The sequence below is a fragment of the Adiantum capillus-veneris genome, chromosome 20 (assembly GCF_014529385.1).
Source record: "Adiantum capillus-veneris isolate H3 chromosome 20, ASM1452938v2, whole genome shotgun sequence".
In the NCBI taxonomy this organism is placed as follows: domain Eukaryota; kingdom Viridiplantae; phylum Streptophyta; class Polypodiopsida; order Polypodiales; family Pteridaceae; genus Adiantum; species Adiantum capillus-veneris.
The window spans coordinates 50,378,504-50,398,376 of NC_140950.1; the positions used below are offsets into that span (position 1 = coordinate 50,378,504).

The 19,873-nt window shown below is 47.4% G+C and overlaps 1 protein-coding gene across 3 annotated transcripts in view; it reads right to left on the bottom strand.

Annotated features, from left to right (window-relative positions):
• Window positions 1-19,873, bottom strand: part of LOC147432494 (uncharacterized) — a 166,502-nt gene that overhangs the window by 45,336 nt on the left and 101,293 nt on the right. For all 3 annotated transcript variants that reach the window (XM_086492419.1, XM_086492417.1, XM_086492420.1), the window contains one exon: window positions 7,594-7,773. In XM_086492419.1, coding sequence (XP_086348545.1) covers window positions 7,594-7,773 — 180 coding nt within the window. The remainder of the gene's footprint in view (window positions 1-7,593; window positions 7,774-19,873) is intronic.

The window sequence follows — 19,873 nt, forward strand, 5'->3', positions numbered from 1 at the left end:
GGGTCCGCAAGAAAGGTTGCTCCTCTCTCGCAAGGTGGCTCGTGGAAAAGGCGTTGCTAAGAGATCTTCTAGCAGCCGAGGAAGGTCTTGCCCCTTTGGCCGGCTGTGGGCCAGGAGCAAGAGAGGATGAGAAAGCAGGGGGCTAGTGGGTGAAGTGGAGGGGAGGAGGGAACAACGGGGGGGATGGGGGGAGGTGGAGGCGAGGATGGAGGCGGGAGGAGTGGGATGGTAGAAGGCTGGGAGGAGGAGGGGCTGTTGGTGGTGAAGTTGAGGTGGAGGGTGGAGTTGGGGTCTCACCCTCAAGTAGAGGTTCGAAACGGTTCCCTGTGGGAACCCATTGCTGCTGGCCTTGAGTAGGACGACCACCCGGGGGGCCGGATTGGCGTGGTGTTCCTTGGCGACGCCGACCATGGCCAGCCCTCCTTTGTTTGGGCTCCAGGCTCGGAGGAGGAACCTGCCTGAGCTCCCTTAGAAGGTTGGGTCTAGGTCTGTGCCGAAGGTCGGGGCCTCCTCCATGGACAAGCCTTCGCGAGATGGCCCATCTATTGACAAATGAAGCACTGATTCGGAGGCCCAAATACTCACTCTGGCGGAGCCAACCACCACTCACTTGAGGTAGTAAAATGACCTTCGGGAGGGTGTGGGTGTCTCGAACCAGAACGCGTACTGAAGTTATGAGAGCTGCCTTGGCAGCTACAGAGACTGCCATGCGAGGTGTCTCCAGGATAGTCCCAATCTCTGAGCCAACCCTGAACAGAAGCGGGAGGTAGTCTCTCCTCATGCCTGTAGCGAGGAAAAGGTTTCATGCTCTCTAGAGTGGGTGATCCTCGGTGCAGTATGCATGAAACCTTCCAACAAAAGAAACATCACACTGGAACATGACTCGAACACAGAAGCGAAATACGACTCAAAATACAACTGCAGACTCAACTCAATGGAACTAGACAAGCTCAAAGAACCATACAACTCTAGCTGGCAGCACACACAGCTCCAAGATCAGGAGTCAAGGTACAATGGGGGTGTCGAGGCTCAAATGTGCAAGGAGAGTGCTAGTGGCGTGCAAGACTCTAGACTCAGGACACAAGGCTAGCCATTAAAACATACAAAGTGGATGATGATACATATCCACGACTGGAACCAACCACTCATATGTATCTCCTAAGAGCCACCAACAGCTGGCAAATATCCCAATCAAACTAACCTATCTCCTAACTAAGGTGGTGGTGATCTAGCCACGGTGTCCACTTGACCACCATCCATAACACTTGCCACGTGCCACTGCCCAAGCGAGAGTCCGCCCAGTGTGAACTCAAGCCCAACTGCAACTAACTGCTTGTTCCATGCCAGTGACACTGTCGCCCTGCTACACGTTGCCCACCACATGACCACTCACCGTCCCGGTGAGATAGAACAACGAGACTAGAGAGAACAGTGAAACACCAGGAAAAACACAATACACTTTGACTGAAGAAGGTGATGTTTGGAGAAGATTTTGAGTTCCTAGGAGGAAGTACCAATGAAGCAATGCCGATATTAGCAAGATATGTTGAAGAAGTAATGACCCCGGCTCAATGAGGTAAGCTGACCAGAAAGTAGAAACTGAAGACTGCCAAGATGAATAAATTTCACAAAACTAGTGTAAATGCAGCCAATCTTGCAATACATTGAGCACATACACGAAGTCATTGAACCAATGGGAAGCTGACCTGACAGGTCCATTTTTGCAGCAATTTTCTGCCTTCTATTCAGCAAAGTGGCGGGCTGCGGTTTTCTAATTCGTGCACATGAAAGTTTCTCGCAGAAAATTCATTATGGGCTTCTCTGTATACATGGGCATCTCAGTGCCTTATTACTTCACTCTAGAGGGGAAGGGGTAGAGGCGAGGGGGTTGGGCTAGATAGGGGCGAGTGGGAGGGGGTGGGTAGGGGAGAGGGGGGGTGAGGGTAGGGCGAGAGGGGGAGTGAGGGGGTGGGTAGGGGGGAGGAGAGAGGAAGGGGGTGGCTGGGGGTGAGGGTAGGGGCGAGGGTGGGTGTGAGGGGGTGGGTAGGGGCGAGTGAAAGAGGGTAGGGGCGAGAGGGGGTGGGTAGGAGCGAGGAGAGAAGAAGGGGGTGGGTAGGGGAGAGGGGGGGTGAGGGTAGGGCGAGAGGGGGTGGGTAGGGGCGAGTGGGGAGAGGGTAGGGTGTAGGGGGTTGGCAGGGACGAGAGAGAGAGAGAGAGGGGTGGGTAGGGGGTGAAGAGGGGCGAGGGAATGCCATAAGGAACAAACTGAAGAATGTCCAAATATACCTATCTGCTTGGAAACTGCCCTCCTACGGAAGCCTGTTGAAAGGTAGTTCATCAGACTCTATGACCTTCACACCTACTGCATCCTTCGGCAAAGATTGAATAGAGACCTCATAACAAAGAGTAGACTTGGTAGCTTCCAACCAATCCAGCAAATCTTCTTCTGACCCGTCAGGTAGAGTAGGTTGATTTAGTTCAGGATTGGAATCTATTGACAAGGAACTATGGTGCACCACAATATCCACACCTCCTTCAAGTTTAATGGGTTTCATTGGGGAACCAGGAGTATGTATCCACATTGAGTCATTTCCCCAATCATGCAGTGCTTTAGTGTGCCGCAACCATCGTCTACCGATGAGCAGAGGAAATCCTCCCTCAACCTGTGGAAGACGAACCACAACAAAATCCAAACTAAAGGTGAAATCTTGTACCTGCAGAGGCACCTTTTCCACTATGCCTACAAGGTATATTGTTCTCTGGTCGGCCAATGTTACTGTGAAGGGAGCAAAACGAGTAGGCTGCAGGCCTAAAGCCAACATAGTGAACTCAAGCATCATGTTGATGCCAGATTCACCATCCACTATCACTCCTGAGAATTGTCGCCCCAAGATGGACACGGTGAGATGAGGGCTTCTAAAATCCCTGAGGGGATCAGTGGGATGGGATATCATATAGGACTCCGATGGTTGCACTGGGAGGTGCCCGCCACTAGGACATGCTCCGGGGTAAAGTGATCGAATAATTGTAAGGGTGTCACTTCAAAAACTCGCATCTAGCCGTAGCATGTCATAGAGTGACACTTGTTGAAAGGTGTTCTTCAAGAAAGCTTTTCTTTTTCTACCAGTGGCTTTTCTGGTACCTTGATCTGCTATAGATCAACAATTGCTTCCAAGAAAGCTTCATCAATATCGGAGAGCAAGGATTTGGATCCTTGCTTTGCACTGGGGGTTGGCGTGTCAACAGCTGAAAGTGGGGTATCCACTGGTGTGCGAATGTCTGGGGGAGTTGAACTTGTTGGACTGCTAAGACCGAGAGCGGCTCTCTGGGCCCGAGTTGAGGACGCCCGCTGGCTTATCTACCAACTGCAGCTTATCTTGAGGAGTAACCACATGGGCAAAAGGGGGTGGCTGAGGAATGGTGCTAATTGCTATCAGATTGATCTTGGGAAAGGTAAACTCATTTTGGCTTGGGTTCGAAGACATAGATGCACGAAGTTTGGGACAATCCTTACTGTGGTGATCCTTCGCTTCAGGGAAATGACGGCAGGGAGGGGACCCTTCTGGCAGGGGACATTTGCTTTGGTAATGGCCATATTCCCCACATCTGTAGCACAAAATGGGCCAATTCAATGGGCAAGTCGAAGGGCGAGTTGGTCCTTGCTCCTGGTGCATGGAGTTGGAGGTGGAGGCGTAGAAGCTTTGAGGGGATGAGGGAGCATGGGTGTGATAAAAGCTCTGAGAGGGAAAAGTACTTTGCATACACTGCATAGGAGGGGCTATCAATAAAGGTGACGTGATTTGGATGGCCACAGGGAGAAACCATGTTGGATGCAGGTGCTGGCCCTTGTTGAAGAGTAGGACCAAGAATTTGTTGTATTTGTCGCAATCCCTTGAGGTAATATAAGTCCTTGTCCTCATGTCCAAACTTTTCACAGAAGTGGCAGTACGCCCAAAGGGGGCATTCGTGTGGGGGGTGCCCTAGCGAACGGCATGAGCTACACCAAACCACATCCTTAGTCTCCAGCTGAGACCTGAGCTCTTCTAGCTCCCGCTTGATCTCTTCCAAAGCCTTGTGATGTGGAGGCTTCTATTGTCTAAGAGAGAAGGACCTCTCCTCTTGAAGAGCTCGCTGTAACTTTAGGGCTTCTAGTTTCCTGCGTAAAGAAGTTAAAGGATCAGAAGGACTTTCCAAAGACACTGAGGTGGTCTCTACCTAAGGGGATTCGGTGAACAGCTTCCTAGCTCCTTCTATCCTAGTAGTAGCTGCAACAAACTCCTTCAGAGTGGCGTAAGGTCGGAGACTCTCTCGGGATTTTGCTGAAAGATTTTGGGAAGAGCCTTCTCCACCCACTTCTTAACCATAAATTCACCTGGTTGCTGAGGAAGCTTAGCGACCAAAGGCTTGGTTCTGGTCATGAGTTCTGCAAAAGTCTCATTTGGTTGGAGCATCAGCTTGGCCAATTCATCCACAACCTTTTCCCTGGTCTGAAAGCTTCACAAAACTGTCGTCGTAATGTGGCCCAAGTTGTAAAGTGGTTCTCTGCAAACTGATTGTACCATTTGCATCCTCTCTAGAGAGACCTTTGAAATTCGGGAACTTGATGTTCACTTTAGCGAGACGCTTGTGAGCTCCTCCATGGTTGTCTGTGCAGGAGATTGTTACACTGGAGCTTGCTGTAACACGGGGGATGAGAACTTTATTGATGGGGGTGACTGGGGAGGTGTAGAACTGGTTGAGGGGGAAGGTAGGGGTAATGGGGCTGGTGGACTTCTGCTTGGCCCGAAGGTTTGACGCTTCCTGTGGTAGTACTTCAAACGACTTAATAGTGGGCTTTGTCGCTCTTTTGACTACATCATATGTGTCATACAGTAACCAGAAGCCCACCCAAGCCTTGTGCACGAAGACCTATAACTTACTAGACACTGGCCCAAACACCACTAGACCAAGGCAAGTGACTGGACCACTTGGCTAGACCTGGACGAGAGAGAGCTAGACCAGGTCCAAAGACTACTAGACTAGGATGAGAGGCTAGACCAGCAGGTCTAGACTAAGCGGGACAAGGCGAAACTAGACTGGACCAACCTGAAGCAGCACAAAACCAACAAACCAAAACAGAGAGATGAAACCCAAAGGCTCCTCGATTGGACTTCCCACGGAGTGAGATTTCAGTTGAGGTCCCACCGGGCATGCCAAAAATGAGAGTACCTGTAGCGAGGAAAAGGTGTCGTGCTCTCTAGAGTGGGTGCTCCTTAGTGCAGTATGCATGAAACCTCACTCCAACAAAAGAAACATCACACTGGAACATGAATGAAACAGAGAAGCGAATATGACTCAAGAGACGATACGACTCAAAACACAACTGCAGACTCAACTCAATGGAACTAAACAAGCTCAAAGAGCCATACAACTCTTGCTGGCAGCACACACAGCTCCAAGGTCAGGACTCAAGGTACAATGGGGGTTTCGAGGCTCCAATGTGCAAGGAGAGTGCAAGTGGCGTGCATGACTCTAGACTTAGGACACAAGGCTAGCCGCTAAACCATACAAATGGATGATGATAGATATCCACGACTGGAACCAACCACTCATACGTATCTCCTAAGAGCCACCAAAAGCTGGCAGATATCCCAATCCAGCTAACCTATCTCCTAACTGAGGTGGTGGTGATCTGGCCATGGTGTCCACTGGACCACCATCTGTAACACTTGCCACGTGTCACTGCCCAGGCGAGAGTCTGCCCAGTGTTAACTCAAGCCCAACTGCATCTAACTGCTTGTCCCATGCCAGTGACACTGTAGCCCTGCTACAATGCCGGGGAAGCAGACTGAGATGGGAAGGTCTACCTCCTTGACTAGAACATCGGTAGCTAGGTCGAATCCATGGCGCCACTGTGAAAAATGAGCTCGAACTGCTCGGATCGCCAGGGGGCTCATCGCAATGACCTTGGACGCCATCTCGAGGGTCTCAAACTCTATCTGATAGTAGCCACGTCCGAGGAGCTAAACGTCAATGATCTTGCCCACCTCAAAAGGCAGGCCTCGAAGAGATCACGCACCTCCCCTCTGCTAGGCCAGGTGCTGATGATCTTGCAAATGACGGAGGCTTGCTCTGTCGACGAGAGAGTAAGTTGGATGGTGGGCTCTGCAGGGTCGGGCGAGGGGGCTTCTTGAGAGTCCCTCTGGTGTGGAGCATGAGCCTCCATCTATGTCCCTTGCTGTGGTGGAAAGGGGCCGAGTGAAGATAACCCTATGATAAGCTCCGGCGAGTAATGTTAAAGAATCACGACTGTCGAGGCAAAGCAGAGTGAGGCCTAAAAAGGGGGAGGGGGGGCAATGAATGGTGCGCAAAGGGGGTGGGCGGGCAGGGGGGCTGCGGGGAGGGGAAAAGACCAGCAAGGTATTGCGCTGGCCAGGAGGATGTCGGGTTGAGAGATAGTGGGCAGCAGCGAGAGGGATGGGCAGCAGGTGAGAGGAGGATGCAGCGCGGGGGTCGGAAGGGGATGTGCAGGGCAGCGCGAGGGGGATGAAGGGCGGGCGAACACAACAGGGAGCGAGCGCAGGTTCCTCGTTCGTTGCACCATTCGAGGGCTGAATCAAGAGAGACAAGATCTTCCTCACATGGCACGGAGAAAGTTCCCACGATTCTTCAAGAAGAGGACACGTTGTTTGAAGTTCAACTACTTCGCTGCATTTAAAATTTTCATCAAGAACCCAAGGATACAAGAGTTCTTACAAGCTTCTACACAGATTTTACAGGCTCCTGCACAAGGTTTACAGGCTCCGACACAGGATGTGTCGGAGCCGTTGCTGCAAAAGGAGATTTCCCATGCAAAGGGGTCTCTTGATCCTCGAGGGAAAGGTCCATGTGATTGAGCAACCAACAGTATCCATTGATCCAAAGCAGCCTACTAAACCTGAACAGGAACCGTTTGTGAATGGTCAAGGGAGTAATGAGCAGGCCATTTGTCAGATCCTTCCATTGCCTGCTTCATGTCCTGGTTATTTTGGAGTTGGTTCAATGTTTTTTGGCTATGGATGAACCTTCCACAGGTTTGCAAGGTTATATACCAGTTAATGTGTTTGCAGTTTCTTGTACTTGGGCCCTTGCTGTGTCTTGAGGTCAGGTTGTGCATCCTTGTGTAACTTGTGTCGATTCCATTGCCTTCGTTATTTTTTATTTCAGCCAGTTCTCACTCCAGTTCTGGTGTACTGTTATTACCATTCACTATATTGTTCTCTTTTATTATCATTCTTTGAGTGAGTTCAATGCCTGTTCTAAATATTGTTCCGAGGGTACCCACATCATGTAAAGATCGCTTGCAACTATCTGGCAGCTTCAAAACAGAGTACAAGGATCCCACTGGCAGGAATCCTATTGGGAATTGCAATATTGAGCTCTTAGCCTATCAATAGCTTTTTCTCATTGCAATACTTCTTCAGCTGCCTGCTTGAAACCACCTACTTAAGGTTGTACTGACACCTCAGAATAAAGATGATCTTATGGCATGATCTGGTATTAAGATCAACAGCCTAACACGAAGATTGCATGTGCCATGTGGCCTTATGGGTTATTTAAGATTAGAGAGCCTACCAATGCCTGATGCGAAGGTGCTGCCACGACATATGTATCTCGTTTTGAATAACCAAGAAATTGCTTCCCAAGGCATATACTGAATATGTATTTCCTGGATGAATCTCCAGACTCCTCAGTTGTGGCATTCACTGTGCTTGCATCCAATGGAATGACACCAAGGGGGCTTTTGGCTTGAACCTGCATATCAAATCGGAATAGCACTAGCAATCAATTTGCAGTTAGAAATTTTTATAACGGTCTCTGAATTCAAATACCAAATTGATCAGCCTATAATACATAGCTAATGTGCAACTTACTGGTATATCTTAATTCAATCTCAAAAGCTGAGGTTTCTCAACTCATATAATGCAAGAAGACTATGATTTTACTGTGACACGAGTATTTTCATCCTGCTCCATGCCATCAGTAATTATTAAGGAAAGATATGATGTTGCATTTAGCAAACATAAGCTCTTAATGTGCTTGATATATTGCAAGAAGATTGTGGTTTTGTTGTGACACAAGTATTGTCATTTTGCTCAAGGCTATGAGTAATTCTTAATGCAGAGAAGATGAGAGCTCGTTATTCCAAGTCAGGCAGCCATCTCTTGAAATGAAGTTGCCTTGGCTCCTCCGTCGAAAAATATCCAAGGCCTCCTAATCTCGTACCTTGCCCCACGCTTTGTAGAGCTTGCTACTCTCATCCCCATGGTCTAGGATCACCCCCACAAATCTGGAACCGGTCCTACCTTTGTCTTCCCTTTCTTTCCCTGCTCCTCTGCCGTCTTGGAACTCTTTGGTTTGTCCTCTGCTTTCTTCTTTGGTTCTTTCTTTGGGACAGTTTGCCAAAATGTGCCCCACTTCACCACAGCCATAACACTTTCCCTCTTTGAAGTACTTTGCACGCTGCTCTACTGTCAATTTAGGCCCTGTGGATTTCTTCTTTTGTTGCTTCTTGCCCTTCTTCTCCTTGAAAGACTCCTTCCCTGTTGACTTGGCCCGTCCGTTGCATAAGTCAAGGAGCTTGAGTGCATTGAGAAGCTTTCCATCGCATGCTCCATAAGCTGTTGAATGTTCTTGGACTTCCTATTGTTGGTGATAGCTCAAAATGAGTGCTCCACACATACACAAGGTTCTTTTTACTTAATGAGGGTTCAAAGAATAGAGAATGGAATCGTGAGTGAAGGTTTTTGTGTGTGTGTGTGTGTACACCACAAAGGAAAGATGAGCAAAGTGCACGCACGCGCGCGTGTGTGTGTGTGTGTGAGAGAGAGAGAGAGTGTGTGTGTGTGTGTGTGTGAGAGTCGAGTAGTTCTCCTGTGTGACTATCGAGTAGTTCTCCTGCGTGACTGTTCCTGCGCGGACTATCGAGTAGTTCTCCTGCGTGCTGCACGCAGCAGCAACCATCTGCAGTTTCGCCAACAAGGGTCTTTGTGTGTGTTGCGGCACGCGCTGTTCTACCCCTGCGTGACTGTTCCTTAGCGGACTCTTTACCTAGCGCGCCCACCTGCTTGACGCTGCTGAGGAGTGCAGTTTTGCCCAGCACATGTGTCAGTGGTAGTGCGGCAGGTTTTGCAAGTCAAGCTGTGGCCAACGTTGTGCTGTTTGGTCTTACCGTGCAGGACTGGCAAGGCAGAGCATACTGAGTCAAGCTTCAATTCTCTGGGCAGAGTTCAGCTAATGATATTGTTGTGGGTTTTGGATGCTCCTTTCTGTGAAGTATGTACAGAGCTTTGGTTCGTTTGTTATTTGCAAAGTTTTCTCCACAGTAGATTGCAGAATTTTCTCGCCAGTCGGTTTTGTTTGAAGAAGGGGTTTTTTTAATTTATGTTTGACTCACTGTGCGTCTATAAGCGTCAGAAAGCGATGGAGCCCACGTCGGAGGCAGCTTCTGAGATCAAGGCATGCTTGTATGAGGACTTTGAGGAGGCTCGATAGGCATGGAATGCTCAGCCGCCTGCTCTTATGGTGCGCATTCCGGTACAGGACCTCATGGACCTAGTTGCGCAGTACGCTATGAATACAGTTATTCTGTTTTTCCCGAGAAAAATGCCTACTGCGCAAGATGTCGGCCAATGGGTCGATTTTCTCCTTAAGCGACAAGCTGTCCGCGGTGTCTACTTTGGGGCGCGTGGATTTTATGAAGTTTTTCTCGCAGATATGGAAGCTCGCAATCTTTTGCTTGAGATGTCTCCCCTCTTTTTTAATACGCAGATGGCACTCACTAAAGACTACCAGAGTCTTATTCGTCACAAATGCCCGGTGTGGGTGGAAATTGTTGATTTCCCCCGCACGTGGAGACATTTCCTGCCGCTGTTGGCTGCACAACTTGGAAAGGTTATCTGTCCTCCAAAATTGGATGCGAATACCAACAGGTTTTGCATTCTCTCGGACACGGACAAGATTACCCCTGATGGTATTATGGTTGACTCAGGTGATCCACGGATAGGCAAGCGCCTCTCTAAACTTAAATGGAGAAAATTTGCGAGTTCATGTTTTCGATGCGGCAAATTTGGTCATATGCAATCCGAATGCCCAGAGCCGGTCTTGCAATCCCCTCCCTCTGCTGTTCCTTTGTCCACCTCTATCCCTACTGGAAAACCCACAAGTGAAGTCAAGCAAAGTGGAGTCTCTACTGCTAAAGTGGCTTCGAATGTGGAAAAAGGGAAAGGCAAGGTACAACAATTCACTGATCTTGGGAATGGGACTGCTACTAAAAGAAAAAATGTTGGACCTGTTGATGTCAATACATGGGTGGTGCCGAAAAAAGCTCTGAAGATTCGCACGCCAATTTCTTCTCGTAATGATGTTCCTTTTGTTAATGCTAACAAGAATGCATCGTTTAAGCAACTTCCATGTAATGACAATCGCACGTTGATTGATGCATGGGACAAAGCGACGCACTCTTACAAAGATGTACTCCTTGGTGAGGCTTCCACATCGCATGTGAACATTGTGAACACGTTTCCTGACTTGACTCAAAGGATGGGTCCTCGTACGGATGTAGTGGATGGAGACGTGTCTATGGGCACCTCCACTTTATTATCATTCTTGTTGCTTTTTGTACATATGTTTCCAATGCAAAGTCATATTAAGTGCATCTCATACAATGTGCGTGGGTTATGCAACCTTGACAAATGGCCGCTGACCTAGCACTGTGTACATACATGTAGGGCAGACATAGTTGTATTGCAAGAGCATAATCAGCACGAGTTTGCTGTTCAGTGTTCCTATTTTGCCGGATATTGGATTGCGTATGCTGGCTCGCAAGATTTCTCGGGTTTATTGATGCTGGTTCGACATGAGCTTCAGCCTGTTATGCTATACAATGATCCGCATGGTCGGTGGATGGTTGTACAGTGTTTGTTGAATGGTCGAGTTCATGAATTTAGAGGTACCTATGCATATACGGCCTCTAGGCAAAGAGCTGCTTTATGACGAGAAATCTCGTCTCACCCAGGGACCTTGAATGCATTTCTGTGTGGAGATTTCAATAATACCCCTGATTTGCTTGACAGCACCACAGGAAATTCGCATATGTTGCTTGCGGAGAAACACAAATGGGATCTTCTTGTTGCCTCTGCTCAAATGATTGATATATGGCGTTCTTTGCATCCTGATGCCTCTGGTTTTACCTTTCAGTATGCTACTCTTTTCTCTTATAGAGCACGATTGGATCGTTGGTATTTGCTTAATGGGCAACAATATGAAGAATTTGTATGTGACATGAGGATAGATTATGCTCTGCAGCTATCAGATCAATATCGTCTTTTGCTATCGTTGTATTTTGGACAGTCTCTTTGTGATCGGCCTCTTCACAGGAAACGTTTGTTGCATGTTAATAATGCCTATCTTACTCATGAAGCTTTTTGTCACATGATTGCCGATATTATTCCTCTGCCGTTGGCTCAAATGCATATTGATTTGGATGCTGCCTGGTATCGTTTTGTCATGAGAGTACAAAGTGTGATTTCTGACTATGGTATGCAGCATATGCAGTGTATTCGGGAGAATGTCATTGATGCGAAACAGGCTAGTCAACGATTACAACAGTTGGCTGATTTCCACCCCTTGTCTGACTCTGAAATGACGGAGTTATGTGAAGCTAAAGTGTGTATTCAGCAGAATGATAAGAGGAAGCTTGCTAAGTGGCAGACGCGTGCACGTCCAACAGGCTTTTATGGACAAAGGTTGTGCTTCGAAGAAATTTTTTAAGCATCTGCATCATTCAAGAGTCTCACAGTCGATTAAACGGGTTATCCTTCCCTTGAGTGCTTGAACTTCTTCGAAGCGGAAACTTGCTAAGGTTATGGTTTCACATTATCGTAAGGTGTTTGCTGCTCCATCTCAGCCTTCTTCGGCAGCTTGTCGAGCGCGTGAATTGTTGCTTTCTTATGTTCGTCCGATCCTGTATTCGCAGGAGGCACAATGCCTTGAGGATCCTTTCTCTGTCTCCGAATTGCATGGTGCCTTGCTTGCATTGGGCCGGTGGAGATCTCCAGGTTGCATGGTGCCTTGCTTGCATTGGGCCGGTGGAAATCTCCTGGTTGGGACAGACTTACTGTGGAATTTTTCCTCTCATTTTGGGATGCTCTTAAACAGTCCCTGCTTTTCATGATAAATGTGGCATGGGAAAAATAGAATTTACCAACTTCATGGAAAGAGGGCTTACTTAAGTTATTGCCCAAGCAAGCGCTTTGCGAGCAGTTCTCTCATTGGCGGCCCATAACTTTGATGCCGGTGATATACAAGCTTTTGGCTAAAATGTTGGTCCACCGCATAAGGACTATTCGTTTACAGGACTTCATCAGACTCAATATGGTTTTATTCCTCGTCGTCAAATCATGGACAATTTGGCCAATATTATGATTGGCATGGAGTATACGCAACAAGATGTGCTGGTCATGCAAGTTGATATCGAAAAGGCCTTTGACACTTTGCACTGGGACTTCATTGCTGCCACAATGAGATGTCTAGGATTTGGTCCTAAGTTGGCCAATATGGTTTATTTCTTGTATGATTGTAGTACGTCTTCGGGAATCCTGGATGGGGAATTGACAGAATCGTGGCCGCTTGGTTGTTCGGATAGGCAAGGTTGCCCTATTAGTGCTTTGCTGTATGCAATTGCCTCTCATCCTTTGTTGGTGTATCTTGATTACTTTACCTCTGCGCGGCGTCTTCATGGTTTGCAGCTACCATCGGGTCATACTTTTATTGGGCAGGCTTATGCAGATGACTCGCTGTTTATGCCCCACAATCAGCAAAACGATGTTCAAGAGATTATGAACGCTTTGGAATTGTTTGCGATTACGGTTGGTCTTAAACTCAATATCCGTAAATCAAAGATTCTTCCGCTTCGTTCTTGTGATTGGCATGCTCTGTTGTGGGCGGGAGAGATTGTTCTTCCAAATGTAATTACTATGCATTTCGGTTATCCAATTGGATGGAATGTTACTCACACGCAAAAAGTGGATTGGGTTATGAATCGCTTGAATGCTAAATTGCATTACTGGAAGCTTCTACTTTGCCGTTACATGTTCGCCTGCGAATTGTTCAGAGTATCCTCATGGCATATGTTCACTTCTTTTTGCCATTGTTGCATTGGCCCCGTCATTGTCTTGACTCTCTCATGTCGGCCATTTTGTCTCATTTGTGGCGAACGCGTGCTCACATAAAAGGTTTGCGCCTTATGTCAATGGCAAAACTTTGTACACCAAAGCGCTTTGGTGGTTTGAATATTTTGGACCTATGTAGGCATGTCCTTGCTAGGAAGGTTATGCTTTTGCCTACACTTGCGCAACAATCTCTGCCTTGGACTCTTATGTTTGCACACTTGAGTCAGCATGTGGTTACATCATCATTTGGTCACTGGCAATCATCTATGTGGGAGGCAGTATTTGGTAAGATGGATGGTCATATTCCTGGATGTCCACTTTCTTCCACCTTGCTTTCTGCATGGAAACAGGTTACGATTCATCTATCGTGGAATGCTCGGAGGGAAGGAAACTCACTTCGTGCGGAGAGCCTTCATTGGAGCCGGGCTTTTTCTCTTACTTTGGTCGACCGCTCGCCTCGCCAGGCGTATTTCCTCTCTTGCCGTGGCATTCGAGTGGTTGAGGATGTGGTGGATGCAGCTGGTTTCACTTTCGAGTTTCCATTTGCTGCTCGCCACTTTGGATTGGGCATGCACTATCGCATGTTTTGGAGAGAATTACAACAAATGTTGATAGGTTTCTTGCTTGTTTCACCTTTGGCTGATGGTGATCGTATGTCTGATTGGAAGCTTGGGGAAATGCCATTTCAAGATATTTCTGCCGGCCGGGCATATGCTCTTCTTCTGCCTCGTCCATGGATTGCTGATCATTGCAACGCTATTTGGCACATGCATAAATCAAATATTTGGTGGCGAAGGATTATATCTGCAATATGGGAAAGCCATTTGCCGTTGAAGGAGCGTTTGTTTCTTTGGCGGTGTTTAGGTGTGCTCCCAGTGGGTACCCTTCTTAGGATGCGCCGTATCCGACCTTCATCATGTGTTCGTTGCTTATCTGCCGAGGAGGATATTTGTCACCTCTTGTGGGATTGCTGTGTCACTCGAGACTGCCTTCGTCGGGTGTCTACGTGTTTGCGGCTACATTTTCCCACGATGGTATTTCATAAGCGGTTTTGGGTTTTTGGTATCTTCTCGCCGGTGTTGCAGTGCTTTGCAGACTTCTTTATGTGGGTCAGGTTTTGGGCGTACTGGAGCCTGTGGCAACAACGTAATGGCTATATGTTCCATCGCATTCATACAGATCCCCTACCTTTCTTCAAGATTTCCCTTCGGCAGTCTTTGCGGTTCGCCTTGGAAGTTGGTGATATCACGGCAGAGCTACATCAGCTTTCTTATGAATGCTTTTAGTTATTTTGTACAGCCGAACATTGTAGTGTTCCTTTCCTTGTATATCTTTTTGGTGGGTTTTCCTCTCTTTGAGATTTCCCACGGATAGATAAATCAAATTGATTTACAAAAAAAGAAGTGTGTGTGTATGTGTGTAGGGATCCTGCCAGCGCGACCTTGGCTCTGCCTCCAAGTCTGCTCGCGCGCCACTCTGCCCAGCCTATGGGGGCCTGTGTGTGTGTGTGCGCGTGTGTGTGCGTGGGTGTGTTGCTAATTGGACTATTTTCTTATTTTTAATGATTAATTTCTTTTTCTAGGATATTTTATTGTGTACACTAAGAACTGTTAAAAGATTGTACCTACAGGAAATGCCATCAAGAACGGACAACTCTGATGTGTCATTTGATGGGTGACGATAAACATCGTGAAGGAGTTTCCGTAAGTTCGGTGGAAAGGGCTCGGTTACGAGTGCCCCTGATGCGTCACATGATGGGTGACGTGTGCATCAGACAGGGCGCATTCCGTAGGCTAAGGAGGAAATCCGAACTGAGTAAGAAAATACGCGTAAGAACGCAAGCACAAAAATAAAGATGGGTTCAATGAAGATTTTTACGAAAAGCAAGAATGCTCGCGGGAGGGCAGATGTCTTCCCCGCGAGGAGTCTGTGTCTGCATTGCATCTGTGCCATGAAATGCATCCGGGGACGCCTGGAATGTGTTCGTGTAGCATTGTTTTCACTAACTGAGTGAGTTTTTAAAGTTTAAACAAGTTCACACTTTATTTTATAAAGTGGCCGGTCACTTTAAAAAAAAAGGTCCTACGTTAAAAACTCTACGCAAAAAGCTTACGCAAGGCTGTACGGACAGCAGCGTTCTCTCTCTCTCTCCTCTCTCTAGCGAAGGCTACTGCTTTTGCTTTGTGCAGCAAGAATAGCCAAAAGCAAGGGAGTATAAAGAGAAGCCTAGCGTTCAGTTTTGGACACATCGCAACAAGCCAGAAGTGCAAGCGCTTGAGAATCTGGTAGCAAGTGCCGGTGACGGATTTCGCGAGAGTTCGTGTGCCGACGGAGTACGGAGGTCGCTTTTTCGAGCGAGGAGCAGCAGGTATAATTTGTCGATTACGCATTGCGAGTATTGTTTTGTGTGGTTTGTTTTGCACGAATCTCCCTTTTACGGGAAGTCCCTCACGGGAAGTACGGCTTCGCGCCTAAGTCCCTTACGGGAAAGTACGGCCTCGTGCCTAAGTCCTTTACGGGAAAGAACGACCTTCGGGTCTAAGATTAGAGAACAGAGGGGTTTCCTTGGGTTCTTGTGCTTGTATACGAACTCTCCCTGAATAAAGAATACTCTTGACGGGGGGGGACCAGCCCATCTTTTGGTCCCCAATACTGTGTCGATCTTCTCCTTTCTCTCACATTTGCAAAGTTATTTAATTTTCAGATTTTCAAGTGCTCGTGTACGCTCCCGGTTTGTGACAGTGGTATCAGAGCTCGGACTCCTCTCTTTCTCTGCAAAGAAGGACGATTCTGAGAAGAACGGGAAGAACCATGTCGAGCCAAGGAAGAAGCGTTGAAGAGGAGCTTCAACAAGTGCGAGCTCAGCTTGCGGATTTGCAACAAGTTTTACTGTTGCCAGATGTCCAAAAGCTCTTGGACGGAATGAAGAGAACGAATGGAACCGATGCCGCCGGGCATCAAGACCACACTGTTGGCGTGAGACCACAGGAGGAAAGAGAAGAAGAACGTGTCGATATGCACAAAGGATCTTCGGATCGGGAACGTGCCGAGGTGCACAAAGGATCTTCGGATCAGAATGAACGGCCTACTACAAGGAAAGGCTAGGAAAAAGTGCTCTCTTTGCTAGACGAGAGCAAGGACATCTCTATCTCATCTCCATCTTACTCTCCTGATTATGCTTCTACTTCTCAATCTTCTCGCAAGAAGAAGGAAGCCGCTACTACTACTACCCTACATCAATCTAAAGATAAGCCTCGATTCAAGAAGCATAGTCGCAAGTCTCATCATCGCATGAGAGTCTTCAAATCGGGCGACAAGGACATCAAGTTCGAAACCTACAACGGACGGAGAGATATCTCCAAATCATTGTCCTTCATCAGACAGTTTGAAGTCGCCTTTATCAATGGGCACTTCACAGAAAGATCCAAATTGCGCCATGTGGGGATGCACCTCAAGGAAACGGCAAGTAATTGGTGGTTAGCCAAGATTCTAGAAGGTTCTCAAGCCAAAACTTGGGAGAGATTCAAATCTGAATTTTATGAACAGCTTCTTCCGCCTGACTTCAAGCAGGACATACGAAAGGAATGGGACTGGCTCGCCCAGAAGGAACATGAGAGAGTAACGACCTATGTGGACAAGTATTGGTCGGTTCTTCTAAAGGTCACTCCCTTCATGAAGATTGCCGACGAGGAAAAGAAACGAAAGTTCGAAGCGGGTCTCCAACCGCAGCTTCGAAAGAGTATGAAAGTGTATCCGCATGACACTCTTCAGAGGATGATGGAGTCAGCAATCATTGCTGAGGATTTGCACTCAACTGGGGCGCCCAGAAAAATGGAGCATAGCACTTACCGTGCGAGACAAAGAGGGGTCTACGATGACCAAGGGAGCCAAGGAAGAAAACGTCCTCCATCTAGGGACTATGATCATTCTAAGAAGCTAGAGGGCAATGGCAAGCGAACTAAGTATCTCTCTCCTACTCAACTTCAAACCTTCAGAGAGGAAGGAAGATGCTTCTACTGTGGCGAGAAAGGACATATGAAACCGGATTGCCCGTTAAAGCAGCAACGGCAAGAACACGCCCCTACGAGGCAAGATAAAGCAAGGAAGGAACCTGCTCCACCAAGCTCGAACTCTATTCCAGATGTTCAAGGAAACACAGAAACGGAGAAAGGGAAGCGTCAGCTTCTAAAGGGCTAGGGGTCTTTGAACAACCAGCGAGTACTGATTCTTTATGATCCAAGATCCACGGATAACTTCATCTCCCTGGATACTGCGGAACGTTTGAGCCTCACACCGGCTCAGCTTGGCACACCGATTACATCCGGATCGGCATTCGAGGGGTTGACAACCAATGCGACTCCCGTGCAAGGACAGCTCAATCTTCGGATTGGCGAGTACAAGGACCGCGAATCATTTCTGATGGCACCCATCGAGGGATGTGATATCATCTTGGGTATGCCATGGCATTTCCACATGACACCTGTCCTCGATTATGTGGAAAAGACCCTCACTTTTGATCATGGGGGTAAGAAAATAAAGATTCATGCTGATGTAGGAGATTGGCAGTTCCCAATTGTAAGTCATATCTCCATTAAGAAAGAAATGAAGAAGTGTGTTTTTGCTTACTTGATTTTTGCACGTGAGAAGGATAAAACTAGTGGGGATTCACTCTCTAGTTTGGAAATTAAGCGTTTTCAATTTATTGAAAAGTACACAGATTGTTTCATGGAAACACTCCCTGATGAACTACCTCCGGTACGCCCGGAAGATCACCGCATAGATCTCATACCGGGTAGCTCGCCTCCCAATCAACCCCCTTATCGGGTGAGTCTTGCTCAGCAAGAGGAAATTTTGAAGCAAGTCAACGAGCTTCTAGAGAAAGGGTTAGTACGGCCAAGTGCTTCACCGTACTGCTCTCCAGTTCTACTGGTGCAGAAGAAAGATGGCACGTTTTGAATGTGCATAGACTATAGGTCTTTAAACAAGATCACAGTCAAGAATCGCTTTCCGATCCCTCGGATTGATGATATACTTGATAAGTTGCAGGGTGCAAGTGTCTTTAGTCGCATAGACTTAAAGAGTGGGTATCATCAGATACGGATCGCCCCTGAGGATGTCCATAAGACTGCTTTCCGCACAACCTTTGGACTATATGAATTTTTGGTAATGCCTTTCGGCTTGACCAATGCTCCTACGACGTTCAATCGCATGATGGACCGCATTTTCAGCCCGTGTCGAGCTTTTACGGGAGTATTCTTTGACGACATACTCATCTTCTCTAAGTCAAAAGAGGAACATCGGAAGCACTTGGACCTAGTGTTTCAAGAATTGCGAAAGCATGAGTTGCATGTGAATGAAAAGAAGAGCGAGTTCTTTCTCTCAGAGATACACTATCTCGGCCATATAGTCTCTCACAATCAAGTGAGTATGGATCCTGCCAAGATCCGAGTGGTAGAAGATTGGCCTATTCCCACTACGGTACATGATGTACGTAGCTTCCTGGGATTATGTTCGTATTATCGAAGGTTTGTCCGAGGATTTGCCCATGTAGCAGGACCACTTCATGATTTGACAAAGAAGAAGATTCCTTTCAGATGGGGATCGAGACAACAAGGAGCTTTTGATTGGCTCAAGTACTTGCTAAGCCATGGACCTATTTTGATAGTGCCTGACTTAAGGAAACCATTTGAGGTTCACTGCGATGCTTCAGGCGATTGCATCGGAGCAGTGTTAAACCAAGAAGGCCATGCAGTGGCCTACGAAAGTAGACGGCTTAAGGATGCAGAGTTGCATGCATCAATCTACGAAAAGGAACTTACGGCTTTGATTCACGCCTTATCCAATTGGAAGCACTATCTTCTAGGAGCGGATTTTGTGATCAAGACTAATCACTAGAGTTTGCGGTATTTTCTTACGCAAAGGAAACTATCTGAGAAGCAGATGAGATGGGCAAACTTTTTGTCTATGTTTCACTTCCAGATCCTTCACACGGCTGGGAGTAAGAATGTGGTCGCGGACGCATTGTCTAGGTGGCCAAGGGTGAACGCTATCACTTCGGTGTATCACCAAGAATTAGAAACACTACCGGATTTGTATCCGAATGATCCAAACTTCTCCACCGATTGGGGAAAGCTACATCGTGGAGAGAATGAGTTTCCCTATTCCATTCCGGACGGTTATCTCTACCACCATCAGGCCATATGTGTGGCGGAACCATTAAGAAAGAATATCATGGATGAAGCACACGCTTCGCCTTATGCGGGTCATCAGGATATTCTCCCTACGACCTTAGCAATGGAAAGATATTTCTTTTGGCCTAGCCTTAAAGCAGACATTGATAAGTATGTCAGGGAATGCTTGGTTTGCCAAAAAGTGAAGTATGATCGGCATAAGACGCCTGGGTTGCTACAACCTTTGCCTGTGCCTAATGAACCTTGGGAAAGTATTGCCATGGACTTCATCATGGACCTCCCTAGAACTCAGACTGGAAATGAGGCGATCTGGACCATTGTGGACAGGTTTAGCAAGCAAGCACACTTTATACCAATCAAGAAAACGATCAAAACAGATCATATGGCTAGGGTCTTTCTGGCACAGATCTTTAAGCATCATGGAATGCCTAAGTCTATTGTGAGTGATCAAGATCCTCGCATGATAGGAAATTTTTGGCGTGCCTTGATGGA